This window comes from Heptranchias perlo, chromosome 14 (genome assembly GCF_035084215.1).
Source record: "Heptranchias perlo isolate sHepPer1 chromosome 14, sHepPer1.hap1, whole genome shotgun sequence".
NCBI lineage: Eukaryota > Metazoa > Chordata > Chondrichthyes > Hexanchiformes > Hexanchidae > Heptranchias > Heptranchias perlo.
The window spans coordinates 15459857-15483035 of NC_090338.1; the positions used below are offsets into that span (position 1 = coordinate 15459857).

Here is a 23179-nt window from a genome sequence, read left to right on the forward strand (position 1 = left end):
ATATAAATGCAAGTTGTTGTTATTCATTTTTGACCAATTGCATAGCCTAGTGCAGAACTTCCATCATTCCAGCAATTCAGGAACCATTGCCGTCCGAGACTGTTTGACACATCGAAACACAAACACATCTATTTCTCTAATCCTAGTGGATTATATAATTTATTTTTAAACAAAGATATAATTGTCATTCCTAATTTTTGGAATCATGTGCCACATTCACATTTTATTACATGTATGAAACCTGAAATTTGTTGCAGCAATTTACAAATCTTACCTGCTGCCTTGAACTTTCTTAGACACAGCACCACTGCCAGGATAATGATGAGGAGAAGAGCCAGACTCCCAAAAATAACTGTAAACAATTTTACAACACCAAGTTATAGTCCAGCAATTTTATTTTAAATTCACAAGCTTTCGGAGATTTTCTCCTTCCTCATTTACCTGAGGAAGGAGAAAATCTCCGAAAGCTTGTGAATTTAAAATAAAATTGCTGGACTATAACTTGGTGTTGTAAAATTGTTTACAATTGTCAACCCCAGTCCATCACCGGCATCTCCACATCCCAAAAATAACAACATTGGTATGTTTAAAAGTGTAATCATCTGTCAGAAGAAGAAGCATAGATTTCACATTTAGTTTATAGGTTAATGTAACTTTTTTTAAGCTCCCCTAATGACCCATTAAAAAAACTACTGTCTGATTTACCACTAAGCCGTACAGACCAGAGGGTCTTAGGTTTAATTCCTGATCCAAGTTAACTGACTTCACTCAGGAATGTAGGAGTGCTACAATTATCCTCAGGACCCTTCAGTTAGGGACAGCGAAAAAAAAAATCACACAGGGTTCTAGTTCCTGGTTCCAATCCAAAGATTCCTTCTGTAAAGGAGATGTGTGCAAATTACTGTTAAGAAAAGGATGCGATTCAGCTGTGATGCTTCCACTGTAAAATATACATAGAAAACAGGAACAAGAGTCGGCCATTCAGGCCTTCAGGCCTGCTCTGCCATTCAAAATGATAATGGCTGATTGTCTAATTCAGTACCCTGTTTCCCCATATCCCTTGATCCCTTTAGCATTAAGAAATATATCTGTCTCCTTCTTGAATACATCTAATGACTTGGCCTCCACTGCCTTCTATGGTAGAGAATTCCACAGGTTCACCACCCTCTGAGTGAAGAAATTTCTCCTCATCTTGGTTCTAAATGGCATACCCCGTATCCTGAGACTGTGACCTCGGGTTCTGGACTCCCCAGCCATCGGGAACATCCTCCCTGCATCTAGTCTGTCTAGTCCTGTTAGAATTTTATAAGTTTCGATGAGATCACCTCTCATTCTTCTAAACTCGAGTGAATATAGGCCTAGTCGACCCAATCTCTCCTCATACATCAGTCCTGCCATTCCAGGAATAGGTCAATGATACTCATTGTCTAGGTTAATACATGAATAATGTCTATTTGAATGAGAACTGCATTCATTGGGGTAGATCTTGTCTTTGTGCGATAGTGTAAAATGGATGGAAATAAAAATGGGGAGAGATGTAAAATGGGCTGCCGACTATCACCCATTTTACACAATTACACAAAGTCAAGATCTACCCGAACACGGGAGGAGAAGAGGAAAGAGGAGAAAATTGGCAGAGAATTAGGAAAGAAAATTCGTACAGTACCTACATGGCCATAATATTTAGCAAGAATGAATCCTTGATAATGAAACGTAAGTAATGGCACCACAATGCATATTAGAGCAGCAAGACACCATCATGGAATGAGTTGGTGACCATGATGTGCCACAAACCAAATATCCAACCTTAGTCTACGCATGGAGGCAGAGGTCTTGGCTGAGGTACTAAATGAGTACTTTGCATCTGTCTTTACCAAGGAAGAAGATGCTGCCAAAGTCACAGTAAAACAGGAGGTAGCTGAGATACTGGATGGCGTAAAACTTAATAAAGAGGAGGTATTAGAAAGGCTGGCTGAGCTTAAAGTAGATAAGTCACCCGGTCCGGATGGGATGCATCCTAGGTTGCTGAGGGAAGCAAGGGTAGAAATTGTGGAGGTGCTGGCCACAATCTTCCAAACATCCACAGATACGGGGGTGGTGCCAGAGGACTGGAGAATTTCAAATATTACACCCTTGTTCAAAAAAGGGTTTAAGGATAAACCCGGCAACTACAGGCCAGTCAGTTTAACCTCGGTGGTGGGGAAGCTTTTAGAAACGATAATCCGGGTCAAAATTAATAGTCACTTGGACAAGTGTGGATTAATAAAGGAAAGCCAGCATTTGTTAAATGCAAATTGTGTTTAACTAACTTGATTCAGTTTTTTGATGAGGTAACAGAGCGGGTTGATAAGGGCAATGCGGTTGATGTAGAGCATATGGACTTTCAAAAGGCGTCTGATAAAGTGCCACATAATAGGCTTGAAAGTAAAATTGAAGCCCATGGAATAAAAGGGGCATTGGCAGCATGGATACGAGATTGGCTTAGTGACAAGAAACAGAGAGTAGTGGTGAATGGTTGTTTTTCGGACTGAGGGAAGGTATACAGTGGTGTTCCCCAGGGGTCGGTACTAGGACCACTGCTTTTTTTGATATATATTAATATCTTGGACTTGGTTGTACAGGGCACAATTTCAAACTTTGCAGATGACACAAAACTTGGAAGTGTAGTGAACAGTGAGGAGGATAGTAATAGACTTCAAGAGGACACAGACAGGCTGGTGGAATGGGGGGGTCTCATGGATGCAGTTTAATGCAGAGAAGTGCGAAGTGATACATTTTGGCAGGAAGAACGAGGCAGCGCAATATAAATTAAATGATACAATTCTAAAGGGGGTGCAGGAACAGAGAGACCTGGAGGTATATGTGCATAAATCTTTGATGGTGACAGGACAGGTTGAGAGAGCGGTTAAAAAGGCATATGGTATCTTGGGCTTTATAAATAGAGGCATAGAGCACAAAAGTAAGGATGTTATTTTGAACCTTTATATAACATTGGTTTGGCCACAACTGGAGAATTGTGTCCAATTCTCGGCACTGCACTTTAGGAAGGGTGTGAAGGTCCTGGAGAGTGTGAAGAAAAGATTTACTGGAATGGTTCCAGGGATGAGGGACTTCAGTTATGTGGATAAACTGGAGAAGCTAGGTTTGTTCTCCTTAGAAAAGAGAATGTCGAGAGGAGATTTGATAGAAGTGTTCAAAATCATGAAGGGTTTAGATAAAGTAAATATATAGAAACTGTTCCCATTGGCAGAAGGGTCAAGAACCTGAGGACACGAATTTATGGTGATTGGCAAAAGCACCAATGGCGATGTGAGGAAAAATGTTTTTATGCAGCGAGTAGTTATGGTCTGGAATGCGCTGCCTGAAAGGATGGTGGAAGCAGATTCAATTGTGGTTTTCAAAAAGGAATTGGATAAATACTTGACGGGAAAAAATTTGCAGGTCTACAGGTAAAGGGCGGGGCAATGGGACTAACTGGATTGCTCTTACAAAGAGCTGGCACGAGCTCGATGGGTCAAATGGCCTCCTTCAATGCTGTAACCATTCTATGATTCTATGGGGGTTAAATTGAATAAGGCCTGAATCCGGGAGCGGGCACTGGGGTCTGCGATTAACCCACACCCGTTGGTTCCGACGCAGGCAGCATGAGACATTCGTGCTGCCTGGCCACTTACCTCTTCGAAGAGCAGCAATCTGGCCTTGCACCAGGTTCGCACTTCTCACCAGCAGTGGGGGCCCAAATATCACATGATTTGTTCGCACCTCTTAAGGGTTGTCAGCACCTCTTAAAGGCAGCCTGCACCTCTTATTTGCAAAAAAAAGATATGGGTCCGCACGGAGTTTTTTTAAATTCGTTCATGGGACGTGGGCATCGCACACGTTAAACATGGATTTGGGTCCCATCCCTATTTACAAACTGAGAGTTACGTTAAAATATGGAATAAAGGTTGCGCACTACTAAATCCCACATCCTCCAATCTGCACACCAGACCTCACCAATCTGCCGATCTGAGTTTGTACCAGGCCTGCGATAGTGCGTGCACCAAGGTTCTCTGCTGATGCACTAAAGGCCCTGTTGCAAGAAGTGGACAAAAGGAGGGGCATCCTATATCCACGGGAGGTGGGGGGGGGGGGGAGAGCGGCAAGAGGCCCTCCAGACATATGCTCAAGAGACAGTGGGAGATTAAATCAATGCCAGGCGCACAGCACCACGATCTTGGAGGCAGTGCAGGAAGAAGTTCAATGCTTTGACACGAGTGGTCAAGGTGAGTGAGGCCAACTGTCAAGTGGCATCTCCTACCATCTGCACCACTAGCCGCATCCACTGCTTAATGCTCTACATCCCCCATCACCCACCTATGAACAAAGTATTTCCATCAGTACTCAATTCTTCCAATCAGAAGCTTACTTTTACCCTCACACATTACCACTGTGGCAAACTGCACACCCACAACACACAGGTCACACACACTAGCAGCTATTCAACATGACAGGCACATCACCCAGACATCCTGCAGGACACTCATCGACACACCTCTCGCTTTCTTGCAGGAGAACATGGTGCATAACAGGAGGCAGCAAGTGGCTGTGGCATTTAGCCCTTCGAGCCTGTTCTGCTATTCATTGAGATCATGGTTGATCTGTGATCTAACTCCACATACCCGCCTTAGCCCCATATCCCATAATACCCTTGGTTCACAGAAATCTATCAATCTCAGATTTGAAATTCACAATTGAGCTAGCATCAACTGCTGTTTGCAGAAGAGCGTTCCAAACTTCTGCCACCCTTTGCATATAGAAATGTTTCCTAACTTCACTCCTGCAAGTCCTGGCTCTAAATGTTAGGCTATGCCCCCTCGTCCTAGTATTCAAGTATAGGAGACCTCCAAGAACAGGTACAAATGCATCAGCAGCCAAAAGCAATAATCCATCAACTAACGTGTAAATCCTGTATGGTTCCTTTAAATAGCGCTGGTGGGGGATCCTCCAGGCCGTCTAAGACATGTTCAGGTGTTCGTGTTTAAGACAATGTGTTGAGTGGAGTGTTAAGTGCCAAAAAGATGACCATCACTTTAAATCAGCGTTGCACAGTGACCTAACGCATATTCTCCCTACTTTACATGCTGCCGGCATTCGTTATCTACGTGTGCCCGAAATCCGTAACCAAGATGGCGTCCGGCGCACGTAATGCTAGAAGCGTGCGCACGCATCCCGGACGTCATTTTGGAACTTCGGGAGGCCGTGTAGCGCCGAAATAACGGGCGCTACATGGCCGAATTTCTAGCCCCCAGATTCTCTGATTCAGTCAAGGTTTCAGAAGGAGGTCGGAAAAGTGTGGATGAGCGTTCCCCTGGGAGGGAGAAAAAAATAGTGACAACAACTCACCTCATACTTTTCTCATGCACCTCCCTGTGGCAGGTTAGAGAGTAACTTTAGCAAAGACCTGGAAATAGGCCACCTGTCCACTCAGGTAGGAAATGGTGCAAAAGACTTGATACCAAAAGAAAAAGTGATAGATTGTGGTATTGGAAATACAGACTACAAAAATTATATTGTTCGAGATTACTCATTCCAAGTAACTGTGCCCGTGTGATGAATGTTTTGATAACTGATTTTGCAACTAACTACAAAATTTGGGAATTTTTATTCCTGACTTTGATCGCACGACAAGAACGTAAAGAAATTGCAGAAGGCTTTTTAACCAGCATAATAGCAGAATATGTGATACAAAAGAAGGCCATTTAACTCATTAAGCTCACTTCTACCAGACAGCATGAACAATTTTCCTAATCATGGACTCTGTCCTAAACATTTAAGGGGTGATTTTGTGTTTTGCACCTGAATAGCACTGCATCTGAATTTTCTGTTTGGTTTTTCAGGTGGTTGGTCCTGAAGTTAGTTGAACAATATAAATTGCATGCAACTAGGTGTCGGAGTCCTGTGCCCTCAGATTCCCTATTCTGTTGATGGGTGCAATTCGGAGGCAAATTTACTCCGAAACAAGAAACCTGGAGCTATAGTTTCCAGAGCTATAAAGTTAAATTTCCAAGAGTAAATGGCAAGCAAGTTATTTCTGCTCCCTTCCCAATCCCATTTCACATGGACCTGGGACAGTAAGTCGGCCAGGCAGTCATTCTATAATTCCTAACCAATCATTCTACGGCCAATCATTCCCCGGCCAATCATTCTCTGGCCAATCACCGCCACTTCCTGGATTTTCTGCTAGAAGTGACACTGGTCAAGTGTGGGTCGTATTCAAATGAGTTGCAGGGACAGAGTGACATCATGGGCCCGATTTCACCAGGGGTGCGGGTTCTTGGCGGGTGGGCCAGCGGGCGCGTTTTCAAAATTAGTGGGTTGCCCGCACGATCGTAGCAGGCAACACACTAATTGGGTTCACTTACCTGCTCCTCTGGGTTCCCCGCTGCTGATCTGCGCGTCGGGCGGTCTGCACATGCGCAGTAAGATCTGTCAGCTGGAGGAGCTCTATTTAAAGGGGCAGTCCTCCACTGACAGATGCTGCCACAAACAGCAAAAATTACAGCATGGAGCAGCCCAGGGGGAAGGCTGCTCCCAGTTTAATGATGCCTCACCCCAGGTATCATTAGATGGGGTGAGGAGGAGGGGGAGGATAGAGATCTTCCACCCGGCGGGCGGGAGGAAGCGGCCTGCCTCTGCCACCAAGAAGGCCTGGCTCAAGGTGGCAGAGGAGGTCACCAGCACCACCAACATATCGCCCACCTGCATACAGTGCAGGAGGCACTCCATTGACCTCAGTAGGTCAGCCACAGTGAGAACACGTAGTCTTTCCCCTACACTCCATCTGCCACAACACTGCCCCCACCCTACATCTCCTTCGGCACTGCCAACACTACTCTGTCACATCACCCCTCATACCCATTCAAACCTCATCCTCATCTTACCTGCACCTACTCACCTCGCCAGTACTCACCCCGCCACTACCACGCAACCCAATCCTCATACAATCTCATGGCTCTATCCCATACTCACCCTCTCGTGCATCTCTCTCACGGCCAGCCTCACTCAACCTGCCACCACCTCTGCTGCAGCCACAGGGCATGCATCACATATGTGCAGTAGGCAGCGTAAGGCAAACGTGTCGTGAGCATGAAGGGGATGCACAAGGGTGTTTGAGGGTTTGTCATGGTTCTTACTTCTATTGAATTAAAGAACAACTCACATCACACATTATATTGGCACCACTACTGCCATGTCTTCGCGAAGCCTGTCCGGTTTGTGCAATAATGCCCGCTCCTGGGTATCCCTATGAGGACCCACCACTGATGACATCCAGTGTGTCACTGCAGAGTGGGTGTAGGTGTATTTGCAGGGCTCTTCTGCGCAGACGACTGAGAGACATCGGGGATGTCCCCGGTTGCAGCCTGGAAGGCTGTGGAGCAGAAGTTCGGGAGGGCAGTGGTGACTTTGACAGCGACAGGTAGGAAGATGGTGCACGGGCCAGCCAGGAGCAGTTCGGCATGAAAGAGGCTGCAGATGTCCACGGCTACATGTCGACTGACTCTGAGCCTCCGTGTGCACTGCTGCTCAGAGAGGTCCAGAAGGCTGAGCCTTGGTCTGTGGAACGTGTGGCGAGGGTAGTGCCCTCTGCGACGCATCTCTCTCTGCAGTAGCCCTCCCTCCTGCTGTACAGGTGGATGTGTCACAGCACTCTGTTGTGGAGCTCCACGTGTCAGAGGTGGACGGCGTGGATGGAGAGGCTGGTGAGGCTGGTGATGCTGTTCGCCCTCCGAGGAGGTCATGACTGCAGCTACGGCGGCCCCCATCCGCAAGATGTACATCTGAGGGGGTCCGCAAGGTAGGTACATGTCTCAGGACCCCGGGGTAAGTGTGCAGGTTGGTGATTTCGAGCATCAGGAGGAGGGTGGTGGAGGCCAAACTTTGTCCCAAGTGACAGAGCGGCCTCCTGCAATGGCTGAGGGTCTCCCCACCCCACCTGTCAAATGGACCTTTGCAGCTGCCACAGGCTGACAGCTGCAACACGTCCATTTCAACTGGGAGTGTGTGAAACAGTCCCACGTTTATCCAAAATCACACACAGTCCCTTAATCAGGTCAGTTAATGACCTGAACAAGCAAAGTAAATACTCTCAAGTGGCATCCCGCTGGCTTTAATTGCCTGCGGGATTCCCACCAGTGGGGGCTGCGCGCGCACGCCGGCGCGTCATTGGGGAACCCGGAAGTGGGCGGGGATCGAGGCGTGATCCGGTCCCGCACCTGGATTTCGGGATTTTCGGGGGCCCCCCCCCGCCGAGAACGCATCTGGTAGCGGGTGCTAAAATCGGGCCCCATGTGACATATTTTCTCACATCTAGTCTGATTACAATGGGCAGGAGGGGATTTAACATTTAAAATGCTCCTTACAGGAGTGTAATGGACCACAAATATTGTTTAAAAATTTACTGCTCTTCAGCTCCTCTCTATTGCTTTGAGCTGTATAGTTTGACTTTTGATGTTAAACTGTTATATGTGAACACCTATGACTTTGAACTCTTAATAACGTTGTGTGCAACAGGATATGAAAAATAAGAGGTTATCATAATAAAAGAGCAATAAATGGGAAGAACTTTCTATGGAGGTTACTAAGAGCAAAATCTGAGACACTTACTGTTAACCTTCAGATAATATGGAATTGAAACCTTGGGCGAGTTTTGATGAAACAAAACACATGTCCAGTTCCTTCTGTCTCGATGGGCTTTCTGAATAATCAGCTGTAAACATTTCTGTTCCTGCTTCTGTTCCTTAAAAGTTTTCTCTTCAACAGTTTTGCCATCATTATTGATCCAAACAAGCCTAATTGATTCAGTGACATCCGAGACAGAACAGGTCAGGGTAACGGTGTCTCCCTCAGTCACTGTATCAGATGGTTCAGCTCTGACTGTGTAAACAAGGAAATCATTTAGATTTTAAACAATGACTATATTATTAAAAACAGCTGCAACATTCTGTCTCCTACCTTTAACTGTGATTAGTTTAATGGTCACATATGGATATGGCCCCAGAGAACATGTGTAAACCCCGGCATCTTCGAACAGTACAGGGACAATCCTCACAATGAAGTACTTGCGATTAAAATTTGCCATTGTGGGTTCCAGTCGAGTCCCAAAGTAGGTCCTGTTTAGTTTGATAGGCTTAGAGCTGAAAGTAGAAGCTATTTCTTCCTCTTGATTCTGAAAATGATGTGACCTCCAGGTCCATTTAGTTTTAGTGTACTCAGATTGAGCTTCACAAATCAGGTAGAGTTCACTGTGATCTGTGCCTGACCGATAAAGTGTGTAACTCTTATTATTTAAATCTGCAATAGAGAGACAGGAAACAAGGTGTTAGAGTTTAACTACTGAGATACAGATGTTCTGAATTTCCACAGGGCCAAACAGAGTCTTCCTGGCATAAGTCAGCTGAGATTGCAGCATTGGGACAGGAAAATCGGCTGGGGATACATTGGCTGCCAGCCCAGTCTGCCCATTGTTTAAAGGCCTGGTTGTGGTTCACAGTCCATCTGCCCCAAACATGGCCCCCAATATCAGAGAGAGTTAGAGGCAAAAAGCCTGCAAACTGTGTAGCAAGAGCTATGTGGAAGATAGTGGGACTGGCAGCAAGTGGAAGATCTCTTACTTCAGGACACTGTTACAATGTTGCAAGACAATGGCCAGAATCTGTGCCGAGCGGCGTGACAGCGATCGCTGCAGCTCCTGTGAATTAAATTAACAAATGTATTTACTGCAGCTCCTGTGAATTAAATTAACAAATGTATTTACTGCAGCTTCTGTGGCGTCGACTTGCTTGATTTTGAAGTTTTGAAAAATTGCACGCAGTCTACTCAGCCTCTGAGCAGCGTAAATCGATGCGCATGGAACAGTCTGTGAGAATAGAAGACACGCCCACAAAACCTGTCAGGAAGAGAAGTCACGCCCACAAGCAGGCAAGCAGACTTCATTCATTTAAAATTAATATTCTGGAAGTCATTGTAAACAAAAAGTTAAAATTTTTTAAATAAAAAGCCAAAGAAATATTTGAATTAAATTAGAGTCAGAAAAAAAATAATTTTTAAATTTAATTTTTTTTATGGTCAAAAACTATTAAAATAAGAGTAATATGAGACTTCACATTTTTTAAAATGTAATTTTTAGTTGTTTCGCAGCCATAAAGAGTTTCTTTTAAAACTTAGTTCAGACCTGTTATTTTTAAGTGGACCTGTTTGGTGGTGTAATTAGTTACTTTCCAGCTGGGCAGATGAGCAAGTTTGTGATATTTCAGTGATTTCAATGATTGCAGAATGCGATGGCCCTTTAATTCGAAGCTGCCAAATTGCCGGCGAACCAATAGGATCAAGTTCACGATTAGTGCACACATGCAAACGCGGAAACTTGCTCCTTCGTTTCGCCGTAAAAAATGGAGAGCGCTGTTCAGCTCCTCTGTTATTTCAGGAGCAATTTCTGCCCCAATGTTGCAAGAACAGGGAAATTCTCTCTGGTGTTCTGGCCAATATTTATCCCTCGACCAACTTCACTAATAACAGATTATCTGGTCATTATCGTATTGCTGTTTGTGGGATCTTGCTGTGCCCAAATTGGCTGATGCATATCCTACATTACAACAGTGATTACACTTCAAAAATATTTCATTGATTGTAAGTGCTTTGGGGCATCCTGAGGTCATGAAAGGCGCTACATAAATGCAAGTCTTTCTTTCTTTCATTCAATAGTCTGACAACAACAGCAAAGGTAGGAGCTGTGCCAGCTATGTGGCTAGATTAATACATATCATAAAATCACTGAGACAAGAGCACATCGTAAAACCTGATGTTCCTGAGTGGAGGCTAAGGAAAGTCAGTCCTTGGCTCCAAAGTGGATAGATGATGATCTTAGGAGTCCTGCTATGAAGAAAAGGATGCTAACATCTGCATATATCCACTTAACAGGGAGGTTTTTAGGCTTCTGAGTGTGTCCAACATGGAAGCATTTACTAATGGAGGCCTAATGGAGAGATCATTGACAACCAGATTCAGATTTCCACAGAGCAGCTTCTCGGAGTGTTTGGAGGATATCAGGTACACTCTGTCAGGAGTTTGAAGAGACTAAAGATTCCATTTGATCTGTTCACCCACAGACCAGCAGTCATCAGCCTTCTGACCCTTCTTTCAGGGGAATCGCAAGAGACTGTTCCCAGGAGCCTATTCTCCCTCATGACAGCAGCTCAGGGGAACTCTCAGGACTGTCCTCTCAAATAACTAAGAGTTTCTCTGCAGACCCAGACTGCTGAGGGTCCAAGCCCAGAGAAGCAATTTGTGGTGGGTCCATCCTAAGATTCAGCAGTCCTGAGAGGAGGTCAACCTCTGGTCCTAGAGGTTCATTCTGAAGGTCAGAAGCCATCTACATCACAGAACCCAAGGCCTTGAGTGGCAGGTAGAAGTGTTAGAATAGGGCAAAAGAGATATTGTAAAGCAACAAGGGGTAAGCAGAGTGGTGATTCTTAGTTAATTGTGTTTAAAATTTGTTCAAGACCGATAATGATGTTGTCACATTTTGGGGATTCTTTGACCTTTTTTCCAAAGAAAGGATTTGAAAAAAAGAGTAACCTTTAATGTTAGGATTTAAAGCAAAGTGTATTCATACAAGTTAAAATAAAATATAGGCAGTCAAAATGATTTACAGTTAAACTTTGATTTTCTTTCTCCATGGTCTATGGACAATAACCATTTTGTTAAGCTGTCTCATCAATCGATGATCAATAAATGCCTCAGACCCATTGTGTTGGGCACCTCTGTTCCCCACGGGTTTTTAACAGAAGGCGATAAAATAGAGACAGAGACATAGGCAGACAGGCCGATCCATCAAAGACTGCAACGTCAGTCAAACTTGAAACAGAAAGCTGCAAGGGCAAGTTTTGGCCGGGCTCAGAAGTTTAGTATGTAGGAGGGTAGTTAGGGATATTGGGCGCTAAGTTGGGCCCTAAATTGGGCTGTGAAGCGCTTCTTGGATGCGCACACATGTGTGCCGGATGCCATCTTGGTAAAGGGTTTAGCGCATGCGCAGAGAACAAACGCCGGCATCATTTAAATAGAGAGAAAATGCGTATAATCAGTGTGCAAAGCTGATTTAAAGTGATACACACCATTTTGTGACTTAACGCTCCACTCAATGCACTATCTTAACCACGCACACCTGAACATGTCTTAGAGTACTTGGAGGACCCCCCAACCAGCACTATTAAAGAGATCATACAGGTGTTGCAGGTTAGTTGCTGGATTATTGCTCATAGAATAGGAAGTGTTTGTTGAAGCTCCCTATACTTAGAGAGAGTTGTTAGGGTATATTTGAGAGTGTTGTGCCAGGTACTGCCTTACAGTTAGGAAAGTTACAACAGTGGTTGAACAAGATTCCTGGCAACCATGGTGATCTGCTAGGGCTCCTGTTGGACATCGAACACGACTGGGATCATGTAGAGAGGCCACGGAGAGCAGGTCAAACTGCGAGGAGAGGGAGGAGGGGGAGGAGGGGCAGGATGCGCAGGGCACTGAGCAGGAGGCCATATCACATTAGGACCTTCAGAGAACAAACCCTTGCCTCAACATGAGTGAAGATCAGTGCATCCAATGGCTGAGGTTCACCAAAGAGGTTGCGATGGAGATATGTCACCTGCTGCAGCCGCAACTACCGCCTCAGAGCAGGGCAAGGACAGCATTGCCTGTGGCTGTGAAGGGAAATGTGGCATTGAACTTCTATGGCTCTGGATCCTTTCAGGCCTTTGCTGGCGATCTGTGCAACATCTCGCAGTTTGCAGTGCAGTGCTGCATAAGGGAGGTCACGGAGGCACTGTATGAGATGTGCAACAGATTCATCATGTTCTCTCCTGATAGGGACAAGCAGAACGAGTGAGCACGAGGGTTTTCTCGCATTGCAGGCTTTCCCATGATGCAGAGTGCCATTGACTGCATGCGTATTGTCTTGAGTGCTCCACATATCAACTCGGCCATCTTCAGGAACCGTAAGGGGTTCCATTCCCTGAATGTGCAGCTGGTGTGTGACCGCACGCATCGTATCATGGAGGTCGATGCCCGCTATCCTGGGAACAGTCACGATGCCTTCATTATGCAGCATTCTAACCTGCCAGCTATCGTTCAACTGGCTCGGCAAGTCAAAGGCTGGCTGCTGGGAGACGAGGGTTATCCCCTCATGTGGTGGCTCATGACTCCGGTGCTGCATGCACGCACATGTGCAGAGCAGGCCTACAACGAGAGCCATGCAGCCACATGCAACCTCGTCGAGCATACCATAGGCTACGTAAAGACACGCTTCCACTGCCTGGACTGTTCTGGAGGAGCCCTGCAGTACTCCGCTAAGCGGGTGGGAAGATTCGTGGTGGTATGCTGCATACTGCAAAACCTCGCTATCATGAGGGACCAGCCCTTGCCACCAATTATCTGGCAAGACTCTGAGCCAAAGGGTGAAGAGGAGGAGGAGGAAAAGGCTGAGGAGGAAATGGCGGAAGATGCCAGGGGGCAACAAGGAACATGGGCCTTGTCTGCAAGGGCTCTGCGTGCTCACCTGATCCATGCTCGGTATCAATAATCATCAAATCGCTCTCCATCTGCTAACACATTGATTTCTCCCTCAGTTCATCGCAGAAATAAAAACCACCACCAAATGCAAATTCAGAGTCACATTTATCAATTATCAAATTAAATTATGCAAACAAAAAGGAGACGATTCACCCTTGTGCATTCCCTTAATGCCTGTTGTTTGTGTGCCTTTACCTGTCCTAGTGCTCCTACGAGGTGCATCTCCAGTTGGCTGGAGCATGGGTGGTGCAAGGCTGCTGACCTTCAATTGAGGAGTGTGCAGATGGCCTTGGAGGATGACCTTGAGCAGCTCTGGGCCGGGAGGGCCCGGCTTCGGACTGCACCATTTCGGCATAGGCTGCAGCAATCTGGCCAGGCTGAAAGGCAACAACAAGGGCACTGGTGGAGAGGCAAGGGTGGGAGCAAGAATGCTGTCATCCGGAGAGAGGGCAGCAGTTTCGACTGCCATGGCGACACTGCCACTCTCTCAGGGCGAAGCCTCAGCACTCCTGGTGATCAGCTGGAGAACAGATTGCTGGAGTGCTGTGACGCCCTGGGAGCCCCGTTCCACAGTGGTCCCCAGAGCCACGATAGCAGCAGTCTGCGTTTCCATTGCAGCAGTCTGAGCTTCAACCGTAGCTTGCAGACCTTTCATCATATCGCTTTGTGATGCAATGGCAGCTGTTTATTCTGCAGTGGAAGCCGCGACATCGGCCATCAGACGCTGCATCATGGTGGGTTCCACAGGTGTGCTGATGGAGGTGACCACCCGTTCCATGTGGGAAAGGATGGGCTCTAAGCTCTGCGCAAAGCCCCCTTGACATTGTGCACGGGCTTTCTGGCAAGCTTTCCAGTGCACCAAGCATCTGGTTCTGTACGTCCATCAGCCATCTTCTGTAGCCTGGGCCTCAAAGTCCTCATCTGACTCCTCTACAGCAGAACTAGTGAACGACCTTGCCCTCCAGCGAGCTTGCACCTGTGGTATTCGTTCTCCCCGCTCCGGGTCCTGAGCATCTGTGGTCGGTGTCTTACCACATGCAGATCCCTCCTCCAACCTAGCCTCTAAAGGATGCACAGTGTCAGTCTCTGAGCTGGTGGATGCGAGTGTCAGATCAAATGACGGTGTGGTTTCAGCTTTCTCGTCCTCCTCCTCCTCAGATGGTGCCGGCTCCTGTTCTTGGGTATCTGCAATGACAAAGGGAAACAGGTTGAGATGTGCACCCTGGTGAGGAGCACATAAGATTTTTGTGCTGGCAGCACCTGCAGCACTTGAGTCAGAAAAGATTGTGGGAGGATGAGATGTGGGAAACGAGAAGGAGCATTAGATACGCAGAGACCCCCTTCTTTGGGACCTCCAGTGCAGCATGTGGTCACAGCTGCAGCGACGGCCCGCTCAATGATCCAAAGCATGGTCTCCTCCATGGGGGTGAAGGTATGTAGGCGTGCTCGTCCTCCTTCAGGTCTCTCCTGCTGCCGGCTGTTATGCAACACCTTCTCCTGCAAGACAGAAGGCCGTGTGTCAGTGAATATCCTGCAAGGTGTCTGGGTGATGTGTCTGTCATGGTTGAATAGTTGCCAGTATGTGTGACCTGTGTGTGGTAGTTGTGTGACCTGCAAGTGTAGTACTATGTGAGGGTGAGATGCAGCATGCCGAGTGCAGCATTGCATATGGATGGGCAATGTTTGTTGGTGGGTGGATGACGGGGGGTGTTGTGTGTGGAGCAGTGGTGCAGTTGGTCGGATGTGCCAATTGACACTTGCATTCACTCACCTTGACCACTCGTATCAAATCATTGAATTTCTTTTGGCACTGCACCCAAGTGCATGGTGCAGTGCACCTGGCATTGACTTCCTGGGCCATAGCCTCCCAATGGCTGCAGAGCTCGAATCTGGAGGGTCTTCTACCACCCTGTGGGTACAGGATGGACCTCCTTTCGTCCACCTCTTCCACCAGGGCCTCCAGTGCATCGTCGGAGAAGCATGGGGCGCGCTCTCGAAACGGTCCAGCGATCCTTCCTGTCATCTTTCACTCCTCACAGTAGACTGTGCACCTGCCATTTAAAATGTGCACCTGCACCTTTAAGAGATGCAGGCTGCCTGTGACGAGTGCTGGCCACGCCCCATTTCGGGTTTCCTGATTTTCATGCTAATTAGCAGGAAGCTCACTTGCTGCCTGAGCAGGAAGTACCAGGCGCGGGTTAGTCGCAGATCGTGGTCCCCACGCCCGGGTTCGTGCCTTATCCAATTTCACTCCCATTTTGTTTAAGGCAAGTCGTTGACCCCCTGGTGTGGGAATGTGTAGCATGTTCATTATTGTGAACTCATACACAAAGTCAGGTTGCACTGATTGAAATAAGTGAATCTGATCATATCTGTTACTCTGTATGTTCACTCGCTGTTAAATGAAACAGTGTAACAATTCATTACTTACCTTGTATCACCAAGGTTTTTTTTGATCCACCTTCAAATTGACTAAAGCAGTACACATGAAAGGGGGTCTTATTCTTACACCCCTGGGTTATGTTATCATATAGTCAGATATTGGGCCGTATGAGAACATCCCTAAATGTACGACACTGAGACCACTTTTGTGAGTGACCAGCACAACTGCACCCAAGAGAATATCTCAGGAAAGATGCTAACCTTGTAACACATGTATTGGGTACCTTTAATTTGTTTGTATTTCTCCATTCCAATATAGACCGGAATGGCATTTTCTATTATTGATTGATGGATTTTATTCTTTTTGATTGATACATGTGAATCGACGAGAATCCATTGAGTCCACCTGGTTGGCGACATCAACTCTTAATGTCACCATTTTTATTTACACCCATTTTCCAGGGCAAAAACAAGGACTCCATTCTGCAGGAAAATCCCAGTGGTCTCTGTGTTCCCTGTCCTTTGTGTGGAACAGTTTTTTGTCAGTAACTACTTAATACCTACTGCATGGTAGCTTTGGACTTACCCTGATTCACATCAACATTTGTGTTTCCAGTGAGAACAATGGAGTCATTTTCCTGCACTTCCCACGTATACAAATTCTGATTTTTTGTACTGACTGTCAGATAGACTGTGTTATTCAGATGGATCTCATCAGTGTTGTTCCTCCTGTTCTGCTGAGATGAGTCTCTTTGTTTCCAGTGAAGACTGACTGTATCTGAGAGTCTGGAGATGGTACATCTGAGGGTGATGTCGCTGCCCATTACAGGCCTCTGTGAATCCGTCTCAACTGTAAAAAAAATGACGTGAGATTTAGGGCCCGATATTACCAGGGCGGCGGGTTCGCGGGGGGGGGGCGATTGGGCACGTGGGTAATGCGCCCAGTGAAATCAGTCTGCCCCGCTCGCAATCGCAGGCTAATTGGATCCACTTACCTCTTGTTCCGGGTTCCCCGCTGCTAAGCTGCGCGGCGGGCGGACTGCGCATGCGCAGTAAGGTCTGTCAGCTGGAGGAGCTCTATTTAAAGGGGCAGTCCTCCACTGACTGATGCTGCAAGAAATAGGAAAAATTACAGCATGGAGCAACCCAGAGGGAAGGCTGCTCCCAGGTTTAATGATGCCTCACTCCAGGTATCATTGGATGGGATGAGGAGGAGGGGGAGGACAGAGATTTTCCCCCCGGCGGGCAGGAGGAAGTAGCCTGCCTCTGCCACCAAGAAGGCCTGGCTCGAGGTGGCAGAGGAGGTCACCTGCACCAACAACATATCGCCCACCTGCATACCGTGCAGGAGGCGCTGCAATGACCGAAGTAGGTCAGCCAAAATGAGTACACGTACTCATTCTCCTACACTCCGTCTGCCACATCACTGCCCCCACCCCACATCTCCTTCTGCACAGCCAACACTACTCTGTCACATCACCCCTCACACCCACTCAAACCTCATCCTCATCTTCCCTGCACTTACTCACCTCGCCAGTACTCATCCCGCCACTACCACTCAACTCAATCCTCCTACAATCTCATGGCTCTATCTCATACTCACCCTCTCATGCATCTCTTTCACAGTCAGCCTCACTCAACCTGCCACTACCTGTGCTGCAGCCACAGGGCATGCATCACATATGTGCAGTAGGAAGCGTAAGGCAAACGTGTCGTGAGCATGAAGGAGATGCACAAGGGTGTTTGAGGGTTTGTCATGGTTTTTACTTATATTTAATTTCTGATCAACTCACATCACATATTATATTGGCACCACTACAGCCACGTCTTTGGAATCTTGTCTGGTTTGTGCAATAATGCCCTTTCCTGAGGATCACAATGAAGACCCACACCTGATGCCACCCATTGTGTCACTGCAGAGTGGGTGTAGGTGTATTTGCAGGGCTCTTTTGTGCAGACGACTGAGACACGTCGGCGATGTCCCCGGTGGCACCCTGGAAGGATGCGGAGGAGAAGTTGTTGAGGGCAGTGGTGACTTTGACAGCGTCAGGTAAGAAGATGGTGCTCGGGCCAGCCGGGAGCAGCTCGGCATGAAGGAGGCTGCAGATGTCCATGACTACATGTCGAATGACTCTGAGCCTCCGTGTGCATTGCTGCTTAGAGAGGTCCAGGAAGCTGAGCCTCGGTCTGTGGACCCTGTGGCGAGGGTAGTGCCCTCTGCGACGCAATTCTCTCTGCGGATGCCCTCCCTCCTGCTGTGCAGGTGGATGTGTCACAGCACTGTGTTGTGGAGCTCCACGTGTCAGAGGTGGACGGCGTGGCCGGTGAGGCTGGTGATGCTGTTCGCCGTCCGAGGAGGTCATGACTGCAGCCGGAAGATGTACATCTGAGGGGGTCCGTAAGGTAGGTACATGTGTCTGGACACCGGGGTAAGTGTGCAAGTTGGTGAATTTTATTGTTAGGAGGAGGGTGGTGGAGGCCAAACTTTGTCCAAAGTGACAGAGTGGCCTCCTGCAATGAGTAAGGGTCTCCCCCCTCCCCCCCACCTGTCAAATGGACCTTTGCAGCTGCCACAGGCTGGTGGCTGCATCACGTCCATTTCAACTAGGAATGTTTTCCCCAGTACGGGAAACAGTCCCAGTTGTTTGTAAAATCCCAACCGTCCTAAAATATCTCGTTAATTAGGTCTGTATATGACCTGAAATACCAAAATAAATAGCTTAAGTGGCACCCCCCTGGCTTTAATTGCCGGCGGGAGTCCCACATGCGGGTTGCTGTGCGCGCATGTCAATGCATCTGTGGGAAACCCAGAAGTGGGCAGGTTGGAGCCGGGCTCCCGCCCCGCCCCGGGAATCCTCGATTTTCGGAGCCCCCCCGCCAGGAATGCACCCGATCACGGGTGCTAAAATAGAGCCCTTAGTTTTCCATAAATGTAAACTTTCTAAACTATTGCATTCAGAATTTTCTTTTTACTACGAACAGACTGAGTCAGACAATTGCTAAACAGTTGTGCTTAGTGCTGACAATCAACATTTCCCAGATAGTATCCACTTGTCCCCCTTGGCCCCCTCCTCTTCCTCATTTACATACTGCTCCTTGGCAACATCATCCAAAGACATTGGGTCAGCTTCCACATGTATATTGATGACACCCAGCTCTACTTCTCCACCACCTCTCTCGACCACTCCACTGCCTCTATGCTCTCAAGTCACTTGTCTAACATCTGGTCTTGGATGAGCTGCAATTTCTTCCAATTAAATATTGGGAGAACCGAAACCAGCGTATTCCGCCCTCTTCACGACCTCCATACCCTCACCATCAGCTCCAACTCCCTTCCTAGCCATTGTCTCAGGAATTTTAGCAAGTTGGGCAAATATTTACAAACAAATGCTAATTCTAACAATCAAAATTACTAGCCCTTAGTGCATAAACTAGTTCTAATGCTGACAGGATTTATACTCACCTGACTGTTTTTACTGAGATGTTCATTCTGTGCTGGGTGATAGAACTGGAGGATCCCAACATTCTGTTCGGAATATATGTGGAGTTACTCACAGAAAATCATAATGTTGAACCCTCTCTAGTCCTTGTCCCACTTACCTTTGATCCCAAATATTTCGTACTGTTTCAGGGTTTTGTTACTGGGCTGTGTCTGAGTCCAGGTGAACAATCCCGCAAGTTCAAAGGTGGGGTTTCTGATTCTCAGATTAAGGGTACCCCAGTCCTCACGTATCCTCTGAGAAATGCCTGGTATCTTATTGTAATCATCACTCCATTGTACGGCCCACCGCTGACCTTCTCTGTGAAAAGTGCCCAATTGCTTTGTAGTTTGTTGTCCTGAGTGTGGTCTCCATTCCCAGACAATGGGGCCATTTCCAGGAAAATCTGGCCCTTTAATTACAAAGTTGCCTTCCTGATGGAAAAAATAAATATAATTGGGGCTTCCTGCAAGAAAGGAGAACAAACATTTTAAAATTAGATAGCAATCTCCTCAATCCGATCTGTGTAATTATTAATAGTGTGGAGAATTTGTTTTCAGTAAGTTGTTAGTTATCATTCATTTCAGCACATACACAGCCCAGTAAGGAGCTGTATAGAAGAAAGTGACTTTCACCTATTATAAAGGATTATTGTTTCTCAGACATTCTCTCAGCCCCCATAGCTTTAACAAAAACAAAAACTTACATTTGTATTGCACATTTAATGAAGAAAACATTCCAAGACTCTTCACAAAGAGTGGAAAAATAGATAAAATGATTAAAAGACAACAAGCAATGATGTGAAAATTAGGAAATGTAACTGAACATTCAAAAATATGGGTTTGGAGAATGTTTTTATAGGAGCATGGAGAAATGGAGAGGTGAAGAGATTTTGTGGTAATTCCAGACTGTGACTGAAGACTCTCCCATCAATGGTAGTCATGGTTTTGAGGGAAGTGGTGGAGAGGGAGAGCTGGGTGTCCTCAACATACATATGGAAGGTAACCCTATGCATGATGTCACCGAGGAGCAGCATGTAGATAAGGATGAGGAGGGAACTATATACTTGGCAATAACCAGCTGTCTGTTTCAACCTAATCCATTTTTTGCTTTTCCACAGGTATTTGGTCTGTTCATGCAACAAGGGCAGAGAAAAGCTCCAGAACTTTAGGTGGACTTTCTTACCCTCCATATGGTGGGGAGCATATTCTGGACCATTTCACACCATCGCCCTGTGATCAAATATCCCTAACACTCCAGGTCATCCTAGACCACTGCAAAATCTCCTCCTCCAGCACATACCACCTCTTCAGACTTCACTTCCCCACAGCCTCCATTGTGATCTTTGATAAAAAATGCAAAGAGTTCATGGACTTTTTTGTCCAAAATCAAGGCAGCCTCTGCCTCCTCTGCTCCCTCCTGTCCCCGATCTGACACACTGCTCAGTGATCCTAGGAGTAGATGAGGAAGAAATTTGCTGATCTTCCAAGGGTTGCTAAGGTAATTGTGCTCACAGTTTGCCTCCTTATATATTCTTACCTTCCAATTCATGCTATCAGCACTTCAAGGTGGGACAATGCACAGCTCTCTGGCAACTCTTCACCCACTTTCCAAATGCACAGAAACATTGTAAGATTTAACACGCTGCCAACATAAAATATCTACATACTGCATGTTCACAAAAGTTGGATGGTAGGCTTGACACTAGAGTGGAATTGTATCTGCTTTTCCCAATTCCAGCATGTCTCTTTTGTATCTGCTTGCATATGTGAACAGTTTTTTATCTAAATGGGACCGCCCATGCTCACTGACTCAGAGTAAATTCAACAATTCTGCACACCCAGTGTAGTTTCTTTTGACAACAAAATGCAGCACAATCTGGATCCTTTGGATATCCACCCTAAAATCAATCTACCCCAATATCCTTGAACATTTTTCCCCTTCCCACGATTTGCCTGTGGAGTTCCCAAATGAATTCATTTACTTATATTATAATGAGAGCTAGTAACACTGCAGCCTTGAGTTTCCTGTTTTTACACTCACAATGCATTGGCCCCAAGTTAGAATGAGAGTGATGAGGCACAGATGTTTCCAGTTTCAGCTGAGACAGGCAGAAAAGAAGAGTTTTTCTGAGCCTGAAGAGTGGAGAGTTTCAATTGCAATGTTTGCAGCTGGGAAATACATTTTACTGTGATTTTTTTGGACATTCTGCCTCAGCATTCTGATTAATTTTGGATCAGAAAACCAATGGAAACGGCTCCATTTTGCCGTCAACAATAAATGCTTGCCCTAGTTCAGTGTGTTTACCAAGAGCGTAGCTGAGACATACAGACCAGGAAGTTTCCAGGCTTGATCCCAGGCGGTGCTGAGTTATCTCAAGGTAAATTTTCTGAGGCTCTGCAACACTGGTAGAGCCTCACACACAGGATATAAAGGAGGAGTTACTTCTGGCAAAAAAGAACAACAAGTGACAAGAATATTCTGTTGTGATAAGTTAAAAGAGCAAAACCTGAGACACTTACCACTGGGCTCCAGATAGTACGGGACTAAAACCAAAGGCCTGTTTTGATAAAACAAAGCACATATCCAGTTCCCTCTGCCTCTGTCAACTTTCTGAATATTCAGTCTCAATGATTTCTCTTCCCCATTCCATCCATTCAATGTTTTATTTCCTACAGTTTTGCCATCACTATTGATCCAAACAAGTCGGATTGACTCAATGACATCAGAGACAGAACAGGTCAGGGTAACGGTGTCTCCCTCAGTCACTGCATCAGATGGTTCAGCTATGACTGAGTAAACAAGAAAATCATTTAGATTTTACACAATGAATTTATCACTGAAAACAACAGCAACATTCAGTCTCGTACCTTTAACTATGATTAGTTTAACGGTCACCAATTTATGTCGTCCCAGAGAACATGTGTAAACTCCGGCATCTTCAAACAGTACAGGGACAATCCTCACACTGAAGTTCTTGCCATTAAAATTTGCCATTGTGGGAACCAGTCGATTCCCAAAGTAGCTCCTGTTTACATTGATGAGCTCAGATTTCGAAGCAGATGCTATTTTTTTCTCCTGACTCTGAAGATGATGTGACTTCCAGGCCCATGCAGCAGTATCGTAAGAATAAACATAATTATTATAATAATCATAGCAAATCAGGTAGAAGTCACTGTGATCTGTGCCTGACCGATAAAGTGTGTAACTTTTAGAATATAAACCTGCAATAGAAAGACAGAGAACAAATTGTTAGAATTTTTCAGTTACTGAGTTACAGAGAAAAGAAAGAATAATTAACGGCCACAATTATATAAAACAAATTTGTGTTTTGATCATCATAACTTCATTTGATGAAGTTTTTGTTAAAGTTATGAACTGTTTATGAATTGTACAGCATGGGTGAATTCAATTCCCAAAAGGCAATAGAAATTTTTAAATAATGAATCCTTTTTGATTTTTAATATGATGAGATTTTTGTGCCATGAATGACTCCATGACATCACACGCCCAATGTTATGAGTTTCGGTCAGTAACATGGGGTAGGATTTCAATATTCCGGTGGGATGCCAGCGGGGGGGGTGGTCACTCTGCACGTGGGAAACCTGAAAAAAAATTCCACCTTTCTCCATCCGGTCACGACCTAATTGGTGGCCCTTAACGTGGTTTCCGGGTTTGCCGTCTGAAAGCTGCGCGGCGGGCGGACTGCGCATCCGCAT

At 46.1% G+C, this 23179-nt stretch overlaps 1 protein-coding gene across 1 annotated transcript in view; it reads right to left on the minus strand.

Annotated features, from left to right (window-relative positions):
* Nucleotides 1-23179, minus strand: part of LOC137332647 (uncharacterized) — a 50658-nt gene that overhangs the window by 11280 nt on the left and 16199 nt on the right. Inside the window, exons 3-8 of the mRNA XM_067996605.1 lie at nucleotides 22331-22684; nucleotides 21983-22252; nucleotides 19582-19926; nucleotides 16568-16831; nucleotides 8995-9333; nucleotides 8647-8916 (exon numbers count right to left, since the gene is read on the minus strand). Of these exons, the coding sequence (XP_067852706.1) occupies nucleotides 8647-8916; nucleotides 8995-9333; nucleotides 16568-16831; nucleotides 19582-19926; nucleotides 21983-22252; nucleotides 22331-22684 (1842 nt within the window). The remainder of the gene's footprint in view (nucleotides 1-8646; nucleotides 8917-8994; nucleotides 9334-16567; nucleotides 16832-19581; nucleotides 19927-21982; nucleotides 22253-22330; nucleotides 22685-23179) is intronic.